At 40.9% G+C, this 14841-nt stretch overlaps 1 protein-coding gene across 1 annotated transcript in view; it reads left to right on the top strand.

Moving 5' to 3' along the window:
* The window catches only part of APCDD1 (APC down-regulated 1), a 37366-nt gene extending 23101 nt beyond the window's left edge, over window positions 1-14265 (top strand). The window contains exons 4-5 of the mRNA XM_045007149.1: window positions 9707-10028; window positions 11705-14265. Of these exons, the coding sequence (XP_044863084.1) occupies window positions 9707-10028; window positions 11705-12156 (774 nt within the window). The 3' untranslated portion in view covers window positions 12157-14265. The remainder of the gene's footprint in view (window positions 1-9706; window positions 10029-11704) is intronic.
* Window positions 14266-14841: the final 576 nt, after the last annotated feature.

The following is a 14841-nucleotide window of genomic DNA, read 5'->3' as shown; positions in this document are numbered from 1 at the left end:
AGAAGTTGGTCTAATAAAAGGTATTACCTCACCCACCTTGTCTCACTAAAATATCCTGGGACTGACATAGCTATAACAACATGGCATAGCCTTGAAAGTGTCCTTTATGTGGCCTGAACTATAGCAACGTGAGATGAAGTCCAGCTTTTAGCATTTATTTTAAGACATTTTTAGCCTCCCTCTGAATTTAATGGCTGCAAAGGATTTTTTTTTAGGTTATTTTTGTTTCCATCTTGGGACTTTTTTAGTTGCTAGATCTGCCACCTAGATTCTCAGTTGATGAGTTGCTTAGAAGTGTTTATAGTAATAATTGTAACCCGACATGCCCTTTTCTGCTGTTAACCAGCTCTGCCTCGGCAGACTAGCTTTGTGGATTTTTGCTGGATTATTGGTAAGAGTATATTTATTTTTCTCTTGCCTCTCCCTCCCTTTCCCCCCCCCCCCCCCATGGCAATATTTTCATCCAGCTGATTTGTTACTTAATTCACAACTCTGACATTTCTAATTAAACTGCCTGTTATTGAGTTTTCTGAGACACAGACCTGCTTCTTGGGTCACAGCCTCATCTGCTGTGAATCAGTGTTGCTCCATTGACTAATGGAGTGATAATTTACATCTGCAAAAGATCTGGCCCTTTTGAAGCAACCTTTTGCATTAAAGGTGCTGGAGTAGATAAGGGAGTGGAAGGCAGTAGGAGCAGGACACATTGGGAATCATTTGTTTCTATATAATTTTATGAAGCCCAAGATTTTTATAAAAAATCTAAAGTAAGTGACTTCACAGTGCATGAAGTATGTGAGTTATTCTAATTGAGCAAGATAGTGGTGACAGCAGCATAGGAGGAGAGCTGGTAAGCTGGCTCAAACCACAATGGTAGAGTAGGGGGAACTTAAACCAGAAGCATTAAGTCTATCCCTAGTGAGCTGAGCTTAAATAAAAAGTGAAAGTTAAAAGCATTGGGGCCCCAAGTGAGGCATTACAAAAAGAAGCAATCGCTCTGCCAAGAGTTTCTGGGTTGGCTTTTGTTTTTCATTGGTGTCACTGGAAAGGAGAGAGTAGGATAAGGAAGAGTTCAAAGGCAGGCAAGCAGGATACGCGGATATTTGTGTGGTTTTTTGTTTTGGTTTGGCTTCTTGAGGTACAGGATATGCTTGTGAATATCATACTGGCCTTCTCATTTTAAAAAGGACATGTTCACCGCTTGGTGGCTCCAGAGAGAGGGCAGGGGAGTTGCATGCCGCTTTAGCATGTGCAAAGGGAGGAATGACTTTCCAAACCCCTTTTCAGGTTAATAGGAATGGACTGTCTTTGCACTAGGTTCCTGCTTTTACTTAACCCTTTACAAGTAAAGGAGGGATTTTAAGAAGCTCAAATAACCTGGTTGGCACCTGACCAATAAGGGGAGAAGATGCTTTTTATTTGTGCTCTGTGTGTGTGTTCTCTCCGGGACAGCAAGGAACCAGGGCAGGGAAAATGCATCCCCTAAAGCCATACCTGAACTAAGCATCTAAGATTACAAATTGTAAGTAATAGCAAGGAAATGCGCTAGATCAGGGGTCAGCAACCTACAGCATGAGTGCCAAAGGTGGCAAGCGAGTCGATTTTTCATGGCACGCGGGGTGGGGCTGAGCAGCTCAGCCTGCCGCTGCTCTGGGGTTCTGGCTGCTGGCTCCTTGCCAGCCGGGGGTCCCCACAGCCCCACTCACCTTGCTTCCAGTTGGAGTTCCAGCGCAGGCCCCCTGCCAGACAGGGTTCAGGCTTCCGGCCCTGCTCAGCCCTACCAGCCGCCAGCTCCACTCACCTCAGCTGCTGATCTGGGGTTCCAGCCGCTGACCTTCTGCCAGCTGGTTATCAACTTAACTCAGAAGCCTGGGTGCAGCTTAAAGTATCTAAATAGGTGCCACCAGACATTGGAAAACTCAGCAAGGAAAAGCAAGGGCAAGGATCACACTAAACTAATAAGATCTGAATTTTAATTTAATTTTAAATAAAGCTTCTGAAACATTTTGAAAACCTTGTTTACTTTACATATAACAGTAGTTTGGTTATATATTATAGACTTAGAGAGACCATCTAAAAAAATGTTCAAATGTATTACCGGCACTCGAAGCCTTAAATTAGAGTGTGTACGTGAAGACTCGGCACACCGCTGCTGAAAGGTTGCCAACCCCTGCGTTAGATTATCTTTTGTTTCAGCTTGTGAATTTTCCCTAGCTAATCTCTGGTTTGGTGGTGGTTTTTTTTTTTTTTTTTTGTAACTTTAGAGTTTTGCCTAGAGGGGAATCCTCCGTTTTGAATCTGATTACCCTGTAAAATTACCCTCCATCCTGATTTTACAGAGGTGCTTCTTTTACTTTTTCTTTATAATAAAGTTCTACTTTTAAGAACCTGATGGGTTTTCAGGGCACTAAAAACCAAAGGGGCTGGTCTGTGCTCACCTTGTTTGCTCTCAAGCCTCCCCAGGAAAGGGGGTGAAGGGGTTTGGGGGGATATTTGGGGGAAACAGGAACTCTAAGTGGTCCTTTTCCTGAATCTTTGTCTAACTCACTTGGTGGCGGCAGCAATACCGTTCCAAGGACAAGGAAGAATTTGTGCCTTGGGGAAGCTTTTAACCTAAGCTGGTAGAGATAAGCTTAGGGGGTCTTTCATGCAGGTCCCTACATCTGTACCCTAGAGTTCAGAGTGGGGAGGGAACCCTGACAGAAGTAATATAAATTTATAAGGGACTGACAAGCTCTAAAGAAGTGCTACTCAGAAAACTAGCATTCATAGATGTGGGTCCCCCTGCATCAGAATTCTCAGGGTATGTCTACGCTGCAGTTAGACGCCTGTGGCTGGCCTGTGCCAGGTGACTCAGGGTCCTAGAGCCTGGGTTCCAGCCCGAGCCCAAACATCCACACCACAATTAAACAGCCCCCTAGCCTGAGCCCTGCCAGCCTGAGTCAGCTGGCACAGGCCAGCTGTGGGTTTTTAATTGCAGTGTAAACATACCATCAGCCTTGCCTCTCCTTAGCTCAAGTAGCCCTAAACAGCTGGAGGCACACACTTGCTCCTGGGTCAGACTCTCCTGTAATAAAGTGCTAGATTCAGGATGGGACTTTGAGAGCTACATGACACCATTATCCTCACCACACATACTTCTGTCCTCTTAATGTGCCGCCACCTGAAAGATGTAAACTCCTATCAAGAGCATCAGTAAAGCAGGTCAGGAAATGGTAAATATATTCTGTCAAAATATTCAAAAGGAACAAAAAAAATTTTTCCTGAATTTTTCATGGAAATGTTTTAATTTTTCAGTGAAAAACCAAACCCTGAAAATGTTTGTTTTTCACTTAATTTTTTTCAAAAGCAGCAGCCATTTCCCCCAAAAAAACTTTGTTTTGAAAAAGGAATGTTTATTTTTTTTTTAAAATTGATGGTTTTAGTTCCATCTCCCCTATGCTAGCTCATGATTAGGCTCATTTTGATCAACACAATAGAGAGCGCACTGATTGATGACCTAAAATAACTACATTTTTATGGCACCCCCATCACCATTGTCTGACATGAAGTTCTCAGGATCAAGTCATTGTTCTTAGCTAAACGCTACTGTAATAAACAGCATCAGTAATAACATGTATTATCTGCACAATGTATCTCATTGATATAAAAAGTAGGACAGGGCTGTTGGATTCCACTTGAATTCCAGCTGCCTCTCTCCTTTAAAGAAATGTAATGCTGCTTTTCTGAAAAGGGCTTAAAGGGCTTTTAATTTTGCAAAGTAGGAGTGAAGTATGAAGGTGTTCAGTTCAGACCAGGCAAATACCCTCCAAGGAGATAACATTAGGCTTTATTTTTGACACATCTTAACATCACTCCGGGGTGCAGAAAACAGCCTGATGGAGTGTATATAACCCTGGCACTGGTGTAACCATCATGACCAGCGCAGAGAACAAGTAGCCCCTGGCAGCTAAAGGATTTGTAAGAAAAATAAAATGTACTGGGAAGGATTGTATTTCTGAATTCCCAATCACAAGGGTACTTGAAAAACTCTAAAGAACTCCATTCGTACTGCTGTTTTAATGGGGCTTCCCCCAGGTGAAGACAAGGGCTCCGTGACCTGATCACCCTTTCAGTGGAAGCAGCAGAGAATAATGAAAAGTGGTTATGGTGATCTTCAAATCACTGGGATCCTCTTTTGTCCCTGAAAGAGCTGTCAGTTAGGGAACCAGCCTTAGTTTGCATGGCCTGCCTGACTGAGTTTACAGTCGGACTCAGAAGGGTCACAATTATGCAGCTATTAGCAAAAGAAAAGCCCTCTGCAGAAGAGGAAAAAGCCCCTATAGCGCCCAGGGGTGGCTCTAGGAATCCCGCCGCCCCAAGCAGGGTGGCGCGCTGCGGGGCGCGCTCTGGCGGTCGCCGGTCCCGCGGTTCCAGGGGACCTCTTGCAGACGTGACTGCGGAGGTTCCGCTGGTCCCGCGGCTCCGGTGGACCTCCCGCAGGCATGACTGCGGAAGGTCCGCCGGAGCCGGCTGCCGCCCTGGAGGCAAAATGCCGCCCCAAGCGCACGCTTGGCGCGCTGGGGTCTGGAGCCAGCCCTGATAGCTCCATAGCTTGAGAAGTTCATTTGGCAGTAGCTACTGTAGAGGCTGTTTCTTCTAGATAGATCCCATTGTTCAAAATACTTGTTCACACATAGAACCTTACTTTTTTGTAAAGCAGGAGCTAGCCATCTTATCCACAGTTCATTTTAAAGCATTTTAGCTTATTTTATGGTCGTGAGTTTTTTATTAGAAATTATTTTAGTTGAGCTTGGAGAATAGCAGCAGTCAAATGCTTTTTGCCTCTGTTTAAGGTTTTCTTTAAATGTCTGTGTTTAGAAACTAGATCCTATTGCCCTTGCCAAAGACCTATGGAAAGGGAATGATTTTACAAGGCCTTAAGCAGTGGGATTTAGAGCCAAAAGTAGTTGGCCTAGAAAAGAAAGGTCTCACGCATGAAAGCAACATTGAAAAAAGAAAAAGCCACCCTCAAAAATAAATATTACTCCCTAATTAGATCCATTCACTTTATAACAACAACTAAATGTCTTTCTTCCATTAATTGGACAAAAGCTACATTTTCAGGGATTTTGGAGCAATGTATAAGCATTCACTTGCTATTAAAAAGTTCATAGCTCTCTTAAAACAATTTTCAGTTAAAGCTATAATGAAGCTGAAAGGGGTTTATAGGGACTTGGAAGGAATAGTCTGGATCACAAAGGAACAGCCAGCATAAGTAAAAAGAAAGGTTAGAAACTTTATATTATAGCCCTGCTCATGAACAAACCCTAAAACAAAATCTGATGAAACTTTTGTTTCCTCCTTCCTCTGTTCTACAATAAAAACGTACCAGATCTTATCTGCAGGCTTGCTTGGGATTTATGAAACTCCTCTGTCTTCTTCAAGTAAATCAGAGTTTTTATGGTTCAGAATTGCTCATAGGCTAATGGTTTTTTTTTTAAATAAATGAATATAAAGTGAATCAGTGCTTGTGAAGTGTGTTGGACTGACAACTTAGAGACTCACTGCACATCTCGGGTAGCTGCACTGCAATTTACTCCATTCTCCCTTGCTGATATGCCTCAGCTATGAATGGGGAAGACTGCAGTTCAGTCTTCATCTCCCTTCAATCCTGAGCTCCTAGCAAGGTTGTTGAATGAGAGGTGGAAAGCTGCTCACTGCCCTTCAATTTCTTTTAACTTAGACTAGAAGTGAATTGGCTGTGTGAGCCAGTCTATCTGAGTTAGGCCTTCCATTGCCTCTATTACCATAGTATCTGAGCACTGCACAGTCTTTAATCTCACTACATCAGTGCTTGGCAGAGAATGCACATTTTGTAGATAGGGAAACAGAGGAGTCTGGTTGGTTTTTTTTGTTTGTTTGTTTTGGCTCAAGGTCACACAGGCAGCCTGTGGCACAGCCAGGAATTGACCTCGGGTCTCCTGAGTCATAGACTAGCCACCGAACGATTGGACCAACAAACTCCAGATGGAACCCTCAAGCCTCAGAAAATGCTACACTTTCACAATCCTCCTGTATTATCAGTGCTTTTTTAATGTTCATGTAAGCTAAATATCCAGGACCAAGTTCTGTTCTCAGTTACAGTCATGCAAATCTCTATTAGCTCCGCTGGGTCAGTGAAATTACTCAGTGGCATTTTTCTGTATTTATATAGGCATATTCCATGAAAGGAGAGAAAGCCACAAGCCTGTGTGTTCTGTACCTTTCCTTCTAACTACTGGAAGTTTTTTCAATCTAGTGTAAAGTACCAACCACAGCATTCTGTACTTCAGCAGCCCTTTATAGAAATATTACCATCAGATCCAAAGCTGATATATGTAAACAAACAGAATGTAGCAAATACACAACAGGAGCTAGAGCAGAAAATTTTGCTTTTATCTAACAGCACTCTAGTTATTCTGCATAATTTAATAATTTATAGACATAATTCATGTTAGCTAAAAGAATTTGTTTCCTAATACTTGAATAAACTGTGATTCAAAGTTTGCTTAGCAAAGCAGAAACCGTTTCTCTTGCAGCTGAGTAATCTGCAGTTTGAAAGCAAACTAAACTGCCGTCTTGCCAAAAAAAAAAAACCCCAAACCCTAAAACTTTGCGAAGTTACAAACAATTAGTGCTAGAAACTACATAAGTCTTTATAGTTTTCATTTACAAATGTTAGAGGAGGGGGAGCCTTGGAAATTGAATTCTGACATCAAGAAAAGGTTCACTCTGCATGTTAGTTCAGTTACTGCACCCCCAACAAACTGTATCCCATACCAAAATGCACCTGATGTGTAATGGTTTGGTCATTGTGTCAACACTTATCCATCAGAAAGAGAACTGAGACTCCCCCTCCCCTCACATACACACTCATTTTACTTTTTGTGAAAGGCCTCTGACAGCATATTTATAATGCTAAACCCCACCCAGTTGTAGCCCCCCCTTCATATCAGGTAAAAGGGCCAGAGCAGTGCAAGAAAAGCTCTCAAACCATGGGAGCTGGCTTAAGGGGTGGGGTGGGGATTCTCCAATACTGGAACTGAGGAAGGCAGCCTTAAGGGTGCTTTCCCAAGGCCCCGCCTCACATGCCCTCACATAGGTGATAGGGTCACAGCACAATGGAGATTCTGGGGATAGCTGCAACTGCTAGGCAGCTGGAGCAGCTGCCATAACTTACACTGGCCCCCAAGGCTGCCATAACTTACACTGGGAGTCATGGAGCAGGCCAGGATTGGGAGGGCACCAGTAGCTTAAAGTCACCATAGCCCTCCCCTCACATCCTGGGCTGAGTTCTGGGCTGCTCCTGGTGGGGCTACAGCTCAGAATCACAACCCACATGTCCATACAGGGCTGAATCTTGCCGAGTGCCCTCATCTCCAATTGGACTCAATGGAGGTGCTTCACACCTTGCAACGTCAGACCCATTTAGACTCTGAAACTGCCAGATAAACAAGCCAAAGCGTGTTCCCATTGAAATCAGTTGTATACCTCTCACTGATTACAATGGCACTAAAACATAGCCAATACTGAACTAGATGCTTGCATTATAAAAATAACATGTCAGATAGTCTTGGCCCAGAATGTAGGAGTTAAAATATCCATTAGAAATGTTTTCTTGATTTTTTTTTTATTACAATGAAGACACACGGTTTCAGTGTAAACACGTCAACCCAAATACCACAGCATTGTCTAGTATACGAGAACCAGAAAGTGGCACTAGGCCATAAGGGAGACAAGGTGGGTGAGGTAATATCTTTTATTGGACCAAAGTCTGAAGAAGAGCTCTGTGTTAGCTCAAAAGCCTGTCTCTCTCACCAGTAGAAGGTGGCCCAATAAAAGATATCACCTCACCCGCCTTGTCTCTCTAATAATGTGGGACCAACACCACACCACCACCACCACTGCATAGTAGGTCATAAGAATGGCCATATTGGGACAGACCAATGGTCTATCTAGGGTATCGTGTCCTCTGACAGTGGCCAGTGCCAGATGCTTCAGCGTGGATGAACAGAATTTTGATTTCCAATTTTTAAAGGGTACCTTTTTGCCTCTTTTATTCTGCTGTTTAGCTCTGGTAGCAGTTTTTGGGTCCTCTTACAGTGTTTTGTATTGAGGGTATATATATCATTTGAGCTTCTATTGTGGTGGTTTTAAATCGTTTCCAGGCATTTCATTTTTGTCACTGTACCTTTTAATTTCATGTAACTAGTGTCCTCATTTTTCTGTAGTTCCCCTTTTTGTACTTAAATGCTACTGTAGTATGTTTCTTTGGTATTTTCCCCCCCTAAAAGGATGTTAAATTTATTACATTATGATTGCTCTTACCAAATGGTTCAGCTATATCTAGCTTTTGGACCAGATCCTGTGCTCTGCTTAGGACTAAATCAAGAATTGGTTTTCCCCTTGAGTGTTCCAGGACTACCTGCTCCAAGAACCAGTCATTAATGGAGTCTAAACATTTTCTCTCTACATCCCATCCTGAAGCGACATGTACCCAGTCAACACGAGGATAGTTGAAATCCCCCATTATTATTGTGTTTTCTGTTTCACCATCACAATCACATCCTGGTCACATGGTTGGTAGTATATTTCTGCAGCTATACTCTTACTATTCAAGCATGGAACTTCTATCCATAGAGACTGATTGTCCAAAATGAATGAAAAGCAAGAAGTAAATCAATTGTGAAAAATACATTCTCTCAGTTTAATCATCGATGGTGTTTTATTAGTAGCACACAGGAGAAATTTGATGTTCTGTTTTTAAGTTTAGGGCCAAACTTTGCTTACACACACCTATGCAACTCCATTTAAGTGAGTGGAGTTGCATGCATGTCATTGAGAGGAAAATTGACAGAGTCCCTTCACGCAGACACCACTGGAAATGAAATATTTTTGCGTTAATATTTTACACTAAAGTCTAATATATCTTCAAAAGTTTAAATAGCAGGATATTAATTTTCCAGACTGCTAGCCAAATTAAAGTTAGGAGGATGTATGTACATATCTACAGCATCCAAAGTTAATCATTAAAAAGAGGTAATTAATACAAAGTCAGAGCTGAACAAATGCGTTTTTAATGAAATTAAGAGCAGGTTTTTAAGACCCCTACTTATCTGAGTTAGGCATTCTGCCAGCATTATAGATTCAAAGGTTTTTTTCCTTCCAAATGAAGGAAATAATAAATACCTGAAGTAAAATATTTGTTCAAAGTAAACCCAGGAGAAGAAATTAATATCTTAACCCTCTCCCTGCTGCACAATATACTATGTGCACCATATTCCAGGTATCAAGTATCAGAGGGGTAGCCGTGTTAGTCTGGATCTGTAAAAGCAGCAAAGAATCCTGTGGCACCTTATAGACTAACAGACGTTTTGCAGCATGAGCTTTCGTGGGTGAATACCCACTTCTTCAGATGCAAGTGACTTGCATCTGAAGAAGTGGGTATTCACCCACGAAAGCTCATGCTGCAAAACGTCTGTTAGTCTATAAGGTGCCACAGGATTCTTTGCTGCTTTTACATATTCCAGGTACATCACACTGACGTACAGAATCTGCAGTAAAATGAGGCAAACATTTGAATCCTTAGATGTGAGGTTGATTTCACCTCAGCATGACACACACATCATGGTCTTCATTGAGGAGAATTCATTGTCTAACAGGGTTTTTCTCCACTTTGTTTCAGAATCACGATCATAGCTGTATAGCATGTAGAATCATTTACCGGTCAGATGAGCACCATCCTCCAATCTTACCTCCAAAGGCCGATTTGACTATTGGATTGCATGGAGAATGGGTGAGCCAGCGCTGTGAGGTGCGTCCTGAAGTCCTCTTTCTCACCAGGCACTTCATCTTCCACGATAACAACAACACCTGGGAAGGTCACTATTATCACTACTCTGACCCCATCTGTAAGCACCCCACCTTTACCATCTATGCCAAGGGGCGCTACAGCAGGGGAGTGCACTCTTCCAAAGTGATGGGAGGAACAGAGTTTGTGTTCAAAGGTACGACCGCTACATTGCGCAGTTTTGTTCCGTTACTGAGTAACAAGATAGGTTGTTCATAGCTGGGTGAAAGTTGCCAATGATAATGATTCAAAACTTATATAGTGTCAAGAACTTCCCAAACTGATATGCAAACTACGCAGAGGGGGTCATGTCTCTCACACACACGCTGAAATGCAGCGACTTCTGAGGCAACATGTAGTAACTTTTAAATGCACAGCAAAACTACAGAACAGCTTCAGTCACTAAGTGAAGAGTATCTAATTGAAACTACAGGAGCATATGGGCAAAATTCAGTTATCCAGCTGGTCAGATAAATGTGGTGAAAGCACTCTCCTCTTATAAAGAACACTGTAGAATCTTTCACCGCAAGAGGTCAGTAGCTTTAGCACCTTAAAACAAAAAACAGTCCCGCCCCGCTTGGCATCCCTCTGGGAAATTGGTTCAGCATTGACAATGTCACCTATGGAATCATCACCAAGCTCTGACTATACCTGTCCTGCTTAACTTGAGATCTGGCAAGATTCACAGCCCCATGTTGTCTAACTTGAAATGACATTTGAGAAGCCTCATAATCACCTTTTAGACTCTCCTACGTCTCCAATTTAGGAAAGAGCCTGACTGAAGGAACTAACAGATAGGGACAGAATTTCCAAAGGAGCGTAAGGCTTGCTCCAGTCTGTCAGAGGCTCTGCTCACATGGTTGGTTACCTGGAAGTAATTACATGGGGTGAAAACTTCAGTGAGGCCAGCATTTCACCTATGCTGCTTATTTATAATGCATATGTTCAGCAGCAGGTTGAACAATGAGAATCCAGCACTAGAAAAGCAAGAGGATGAACTATTAGTTTTCTTTTGTGTAGTGCCCGGGAAATAATATGGATCGTGAGACTACCCAAACACATACACGGTTATAAAATCTCAAAGTGAAAATTCTGAGAAGTCTTGCTTTAAAAAAAATTTTGAATCACATATACGTTGCTAATGTCCTGCAGCAGAATTTACATTTCTGGAGAGTTGTGAAGGGTTTTGTTTTATTTTTGGTAAAGTTTGTCAATGCTAATCCATTGAAAACCTCAATTCTCTTTTTATGTAACATACTGGGCCAAATTTATCCCTAGTGCAAATTCTATTAAAGTTCCCCTAACCCCATTCTGACCCCAGCTTTTCTTCAGGTCTGTTGCAATTGAGCTGATGAAAATCAACGTTCATGTGACAAACTCCATTGAAAGTTGGTCAGTATAACTAGAATTGAAGAAAGTTGTAAGACTTACGTTTGAAATTATAAACTGCAGTTGTTTTTTAAGACATGGGATAGGGTCTCTCTCGATAATTCAAACCTAAAGATGTAATTCATATGATGGTATGGATAGTCTATGAGAGAAGGTGAAACTGTTACATTTTCTGAGCTTTGAGATTTGTATTTGGAATTTATTAGGTCATTAGGTTTGTGGACTATCTTAAAAATTCTCATGTTGCCCATGGAACTAATATTAATTAAAATCTGAGTAAAGTTTTATTGTATCCTCCTTCCTCTATCTTTATATCTAAACCAACCAACCAAGGAGGATCAAGCCCTTTGTTATATCTCTGAATTCAGGGCTAATAATAAGACTGTCACCTTCATTTTTGCTTTGTCCCTCAGAGATATTTAGTTTTCTCTTCTTCCTTTACAGTAAATCACATGAAAGTCACCCCCATGGATATAGCTACAGCCTCTCTACTGAATGTCTTTAATGGGAATGAGTGTGGAGCAGAGGGATCATGGCAAGTTGGAGTACAACAGGATGTTACTCACACCAATGGCTGTGTTGCTTTGGGGATCCGCCTACCACACACAGAGTATGAAATCTTCAAAATGGAGCAGGACGCCAGGGGTAGCTACTTACTGTATAATGGCCAGAGGCCTAGTGATGGGTCAAGTCCAGACAGACCAGAGAAGAGAGCCACATCTTATCAGATGCCATTAGTTCAGTGTGCTTCATCAGCACCGAGACCTGAAGAGTCACCAGAGGAGAACAAAATAGGCCGCTATAGCAGCAGGGCGCCAGAAAAGGACTCCAGTGTATTTGTCCTTACCCTGATGCTGCTTATTTGTACTGTGTCACATTGGAACATTCTCAGTTGAAAGGAAAAATCTATTTTTCATGACTACAAAACCAGGATTCCATATGACTGAGGGTTTTTCTTTTCAGAAAGAAAAGGACATTTATTTTCTTGATGCACTGGAATGCCTGAGAATGGTTGTTCTTTTCCTTATTTTTTTCCCCTCCTTGAATCATGAACGGCACTCGTTTGATGTTTTCGCTTTGAACTTCGTCCAGTCCCTGGCCTGACATGACTGCACAACCGTAATTGCACTTTACGACTGCAGACTTACTTGGCTTTTTTAACTACTAGGGTAAACCTAAAGATCCTGCTTCAGTTGGCTCTGCCATTTTGCTGTTGTGGTTCATTTCCCCCCTAGCACTCAAATTCTCATCAGAATTTAGCTATCAGGAATCACTCTGTATAGTATTGTGTTAATACTGTGATAATGGCTTTTGTCTTATTCTTCAGGACTCTGCTGTAGATATGTACATATAAAGAAACCCCAGAAGGATCTAGCTAAATACAATCTTACAGGTTTTACACAAAAGAAAAAAAAATATACAAACTATCCTCCCGTCAGAAGGTAAATGGAAAATTCTCTAAGAACATTCAAAGTAATTTAAGCTATTTTTACATATAATTGTTTAACTTGTAAAAACAACCAGAGGTTTAGTGGGATGTAAATATTTTTCTCATTCAGTTACATTAGGTATGCAATTGCTTCATGCCTCCCATTGTATCTACTAACTAGTTAAAATAACCTCCTCTCCCCCCCCCTTTTAAAATCAGATAGAGAACATTTTTTCATCAGGTATGCACAGTATATGTAAGTTGCAGAAGTATTAGTGGATTGCTCCATGTTGTTGTACTCACTACTCCTTATACCCTCTCTATGCAATGTTCCTGCCTTGAATTTCATTTTGTTAGGGGTGGACAAAATAATGAATGGGGCTGGGGCCATAACACAAATCATTAAAAAAAAAACACCTCTGCTAAAGTAGATTAAGAATTGTAAAGTGGCAGTAGGTAGGAAGTAAAGAAAGGATTGAAGCAGCAAACATATCATCCATGAGCCCAATCACATCTTCCTCCTTTCAACTTACAGAGCAGAGAAACAGCAGAAAATTTGAAAAGATGGAGCAAATTTCACCAGAGGGAAGGGGGTTTCACAAATACAGAGCACTCCCAACCCTTCCTTTCAGTACACAAGCCCCTACACAGGGTCACATTGAGTTTGAGGCTCAATGTTTGCTTGTCTTCAGTATTACATAGCTGAGATCGGAACAAATCTTCAAAATTACGAGTAAAATATGCAGTCTCTATTCTCTACAAGATGTATGCAGTTAGGTCACATATGCAAATGAGGTAGCTGAGAATTGCACAAGTTATTGATCCTTTAATTTCATCAAACTCATTTAAGTTGTATAGCACCATGTACACCTATGGCACAATACAAATATATTCCAATCTATAGTTTGTGTGACGTGGCTCCATAGCCTGTCAGCCTAAGGTGGTAAGACTCAGCAACGGAGGACCTGTGAATGGAGTAATTTATATCATATAGGTTCAAATGTTTTTAAGAAGTGAAAGGAAAAAGCAGGGTTTTTTTCCGCAACCGTGCAACTTGACACTGGAGTTCTGTAGCAACATTGTTACATTCCGGCCCAGAATAAGTTATTGCACCCGAAATAAAAAACCCAGAATATAACCAGCAAGAGACAGAAACTGTTGCGCAAATCATTTTTAAAAACTAACTTCTCTCAAAGCACAAAAGGGAACAAAGGAAAAAAGTGATCAGAAGTAAGACTCCTTCTGTGTTTCACTATAGTTTACACATTGTGCTTGCTGTCATAGGTCAGAACATGACAGGAGTCCATATTTTGAGATGTAAAGTCATCCTTGCCAATGTTGGAGTGTATTAGCTTAAAGCCCAGAATTTTAAAAAAATATATAATTTTATTTTTGTAAAGTTATAGAAAATATTTTTCTTCCCAATTTAGTGTTCCAGATTAAACTGCCAAGGAACTTTGAGCACTTGTTAAAATACTGATTGAAATAAAAGACTCGGTGAAGAACTAAGAATTCCTCAGTATCTTATCTGTAATGGTTGTGTTTTGTCTCCTTTCTACCTGTAAAGAATAAAAAGCCTCTTGGAAAATTACACCCAAGCTAGACTGAAACCCTTTATCTAATAACTTAGCTGCAGAAAAACCGATTTTATTATCTAGTAAATAGTATTTTTGCTTCAGATCACCTCAGCTGAGGTTAGAAAGAGCTCTGATGAACACAGGTATCATTATTTAAGTTTCAAACTAAAACTCTTTGGATTCTTTTGATAAAATGGACTGAAATATATGCTGGAAGCACACAAGGAATGATACTGTTGGCCTCAGAGGACTGTACAGTCATCCAGTCAGAACAGCTGTGTCAGTACAAAGGGTGTGTGGTTTCAATAGAAACAAAATATTTTCATAAATGAGCTCTATTTATGAGCTCCATTTTTTTTGGAAAATTAGAAAGTAGAAAAAATCATTTTGGATCAAACAAAATGTGTTGTTTCAATTTTGACAACTTTATAAAAAAAAGTTGAGAAGTTTTGAAATGAAAAGTCCTTTCAGACAAAAAAAATGAAATGTTTCACAAACACTGAAACAAAACATTTAGCTTTTTTCAGAATTTTTTTCCAGTTGAAACAAGTGAGCAAAATCAAGACCAATTTCTG

Source organism: Mauremys mutica, chromosome 2, assembly GCF_020497125.1.
Source record: "Mauremys mutica isolate MM-2020 ecotype Southern chromosome 2, ASM2049712v1, whole genome shotgun sequence".
In the NCBI taxonomy this organism is placed as follows: domain Eukaryota; kingdom Metazoa; phylum Chordata; order Testudines; family Geoemydidae; genus Mauremys; species Mauremys mutica.
Note: the sequence above shows the minus strand (reverse complement) of the source record. Positions and strands in the feature narration are given on the sequence as shown.